General features: G+C 30.5%; 1 protein-coding gene across 1 annotated transcript; it reads right to left on the reverse strand.

Moving 5' to 3' along the window:
• Positions 1-2,985: 2,985 nt before the first annotated feature.
• On the reverse strand, positions 2,986-4,248 carry LOC134239907 (von Willebrand factor A domain-containing protein 5A-like). The gene is made up of 2 exons (XM_062722042.1): positions 4,125-4,248; positions 2,986-3,819 (listed from the first exon to the last, which is right to left on the reverse strand). Exons 1-2 carry the CDS (start codon positions 4,242-4,244, stop codon positions 3,649-3,651), a joined length of 291 nt encoding a protein of 96 aa, XP_062578026.1. The 5' UTR covers positions 4,245-4,248; the 3' UTR covers positions 2,986-3,648.
• Positions 4,249-4,308: the final 60 nt, after the last annotated feature.

A 4,308-nucleotide genomic window follows, 5' to 3' on the forward strand; every position in this document is an offset into this window, starting at 1 on the left:
TCTAACAAACTTTTTTCAAGAGCTGGAATTATGGATAATTTACTATTTATATTGTATTAAGACAATTCGTCAATTACCATTGAATTGTTCTTTGTATTAAACAAAGATTTTATGGCCAAATCGCCATTTATATTGAATTAAATGGTTGCAAAATGTTGGCGGGAATCGAGAGTTAGCATGTGTATATCTTTAAAAATATTACTTCAACATACACTGTATATATCCCACTAAAGAAAACACTTTTCAAATTTACATGTCGGAACATAAATTTCTCCAATATTCAAAACAACCAAATTGATTTATAATTACCATAACGTTATTTAACCATTTCATAAAAAATCATTCCACAGATAAATATTGGGATCTAGCAATGACAGGTAGAGATAACAAACAGTGATTACAGGGGCTGGGGGTTGTAGCCATTTTATACGATTTTGTTCTTCGTTAGAAGAAGAGTTCCATATAAAAAATGATCAAATTTTGAAACTTAAATGTATGAAATTTTTCTTTGCCAAATGATAGATGACAGCTTAATATATCTTATCTAAAAATAAGTTATATCTGATGGATAATTTAATGACCCCCAACGTCCTTAAAGGGACTGGGGATTGTTGCCATTTTCAGTGACCTCATTTAAAAGAAGAGCTCCAAAAATGATCATATTTAAAAACTAAAATGTATAATTTTTTTTTGCCAGATGATAGTTGAAAGCTTAAGATATCATGCCTAAAAAATTCAGTTAAATCTGGTGGTTAATTAATAATAGCCTCCTAAATCTAGAGAAGTTTATTACTTATCTTTAAACATGACATAGAACACGAACCCCTGAAAACTCAGGTTCTTCGCTAGGAGAGGTAAGCATTCTTTGTAGACGGAATATTCTGTGGTCAAATTTCAAATTTTAAAAGTCAACTGTTAGTGCTGAGCACGTTTGCCAAAATAAGACCTCATCTAAATGTTAAAATTAAATCATATTCCTAAAATTTAACTTTTGCTATAAAAAGAATTTTCACCATCATATGGAATGCCATACACGACAGCCAACTGCTTACTGCCAACTGCTGACTGCTTACTGCCAACTGTCAGATGCTTACTGCCAACTGCCACACATATTTGAATACATTGTATATTTGTATTGATATTTTTATATGAATTTTCACAAAAAAGGTACGGATCCAGGACATTTTTTTCCAAGGGGGTCACCCTGGTAAAATTGAATTGAAGAAAATGAACAATACCTTTTATCTTATGTAATATTCAATATTCAATATAAGCGGTTGATAAAGTACATTGTTTATTTTTTTTTATTTGTTTTCCTATTTGAAATAGGTAATAAAATGACTATTTTCTGCTTTTAATCTTTAAAAAAGCCCCTCCCCCCTCCCCCCGAGACAACAAAACCTTTGAAGAGAGAATAATAATGAAAAAGATTCCTTGTATCGCAGAAAAAGATGTTTTGAAAATAAATTTCCGTCTTCCATTGTATTCTATAGTTAAAAATTTCCTCAAATAGAAGATGTATATCTCTGTGTGTTATAATGTTTCACATGCATACATCTCCGGGGGGATTTAAAATTTGTACAGTCTTACGTTAAATAAACTAAACAAACTACCGACTGACCTTGGACCCTCCACTTAGAAAACATCGATCAAACATTTATATCTCTTTGTTTGTACAAATAAAATATGTTTTACATGCATAGATCTAGAGAGAGAGGGGTCCGGAAAACCCCTCTGAAATTTCTGGTAAAGTTATTTAATGCACAAACTAAACCAACTAAAAGTTATTTAATGTATGAAATAAATCAACTAAAAGGGACCTTAGATACCCCCAACCGAAAATGTGGATTCGTGTTAAGTTGTGAAGGTATGACGCATAAGAACCCCCTGTCTCCAGCCTAAATAAATTTTCGCTTTTAGGAAAGGACTTTATGTCTTTTTTTTTCTTGTCAAGATATTTCTGGGTTGGATTTTTTTTACCAGAGTGACCTTCTTGGAAAAAAATATCCTATAGATCCGCGCTTTTTTTAATTGACATAAATATCGATATAAAAATAAAATTTATTCAAATATTTGTGGCAGTTGGCTGTAAGCAGCTGACAGTTGGCAATCAGCATTTTTCTATCATTTAATTTAAGCGTACGAGGCGCATTTTTTAATATTATATATAATAAGCTCTACTCTTTATAAACAGGTAAATGGAATTCCAAAGGCGACAGCTAACTGCTTACTGCCAACTGCTCACTGCTTACAGTCAACTGCTTTATGCCAGCTGCCACAGACATTTGAAAAAAAAATTCATATTTACATAGATATTTATGTGAATTGTCAAAAAATCAGGTGTGGATCCAGGATATTTTTTTTCCAAGAGAGGTCCATCCCAAAAAAAAAACAACACTGGAATTTCTTAATAGGAAAAAAACATGAACTCAGTTTTAGATTATTTAGTTTATATATTATATGACTGTACAAATGTTAAATGGGTGATCCGCCCCAACCCCTTTCTAGATCTTGATCTGAGCATGTGAAACATAACACAAAGATATATAATCTTTAATTTGAGGAAAATTTTCACTATAGCTATTAATGTAAAATGTAAATTTAATTTCAAAATATCTTTCCCTGCGATACAACAAATTTAGTCCTTGGGGGGCACGTGTTTAAAGGATAAGAACAGAAAATTGATATTTTATTACCAATTTCAAATGACATTACAAATTTAAAATTAATGTACTTTATTACTAATAATCAATTACGTATATTGAATATTGCATAGCTTAAAACAAACGAGTCATTTAAATCCATTTTCGTTAATATTTGAAAATCTAGCGGTGTTTTCAGCCTGATTTCAGTTTTAAAATTCCCAAATCCTCCAAATTTTGTTTTTTGTATAAAAACTATGCACATTAATTCTAGATTTCCGCCCACATTTTCCATCCTTTTGTAATTCAATTTAATGGTTCAATATACCGGTAAATGGCAATATGGATATTAAAACTTGTTTTAATGCAAAGAAAAAATCATTATAATGGTACATTGTAATTTTGAATATTAAGTTTCCTGTTCAAAAGAAAAAAAGAATCTTGATCAGTGGGAGCAAATCTTCTCTTATTAGGCTTAAGTTATTTCGGTACCGGTCTTTGCAAAAATATTTATGGAACAATGAAAAGGTTTAATTCCGTCTAATTTATCTACCATTTTCAAAAATATCTGAGTATTAAAACTACTATATAAAGTGCTTTTGTATTGAATATAGTTAAGGCTAATAGACAAAAAACAACATCACTGTATAGGCTACTTGCATAATAACTGGAATAAACAATAGTTCCTCAAAATCCAACTATTACTACAAACACTCAAGCATGGATGACAAAAGTTCAACCTTGCAATTTCACTATTTTGGACTTCATAAACCGAAATTTGAGGAAATGATAATCCAAATCATAAATGTACGAAAGCTATTCTTACAGAAATCACCTGGAACTTATAATCCTGTCAGTAAGTTGATGTAATATATTTTTAAAATTACATGAGAGGTATTGTATTGCATGCATTGCAGCGATATGTAACATACAAGATCTGTGTAGTAAAATTTCCACAGAAGGAATGTTATTTTCAAGCTGAAATAGCACAGAAGTAACAAAAAAATTAGGTTGATAAAAAATTCATTGCTTCCTGTACGACATCTTTGCCTTCAACATCTCTTGTCCTCAACCAGTTAAACGCTTTCTCCTCGATCATCTCCCATTCATCTCTTTGTTCTAAGAAATACTTTCTCAAAAATGCAATCGCAAGAGCTGTCGTCCAAACATTGACATCCTGCAGGTAAAATTAATTATAATTGAATCTTTGTCATATGTTTGATAAAATATTTCAGAATGCAAAATCTTAACTTGAATAATCAGATACATACTTATTCTCATACTCTCTTTTCTTCAAAATTATTAAGGGTTTGTAACATCATCAGGGATAGAATATAATTTTTCACTAGGTTTGACTTGTTTTGCTTTGAAAGTAGTTTATATTAAACAGGTGTAACTGTATGCAACTCTTTTACTTTAGATAATGCATCCAATGTATCGTTTATAACAAATTAAAATTACTTTACATTTTATACAATTTACCTGTATCGTTGCAGATGTTTTTATTTCATTTTGTGATTTGCCGAGTATTTTTGAGATTTTCTCTGTTAACTCCCAAGATCCGTCAAATTTCTGATTCTCACACAATTTAATCATCTTCATGGGATGATCTACTTCAAAAAAAATTATTGTATTTTGAAAATGATTGTTTAAAAACAGGCACGTG

The sequence above is a fragment of the Saccostrea cucullata genome, unplaced genomic scaffold, assembly GCF_032062105.1.
Source record: "Saccostrea cucullata isolate Sc308-1 unplaced genomic scaffold, CSIRO_AGI_Scuc_v1 ctg17923, whole genome shotgun sequence".
NCBI lineage: Eukaryota > Metazoa > Mollusca > Bivalvia > Ostreida > Ostreidae > Saccostrea > Saccostrea cuccullata.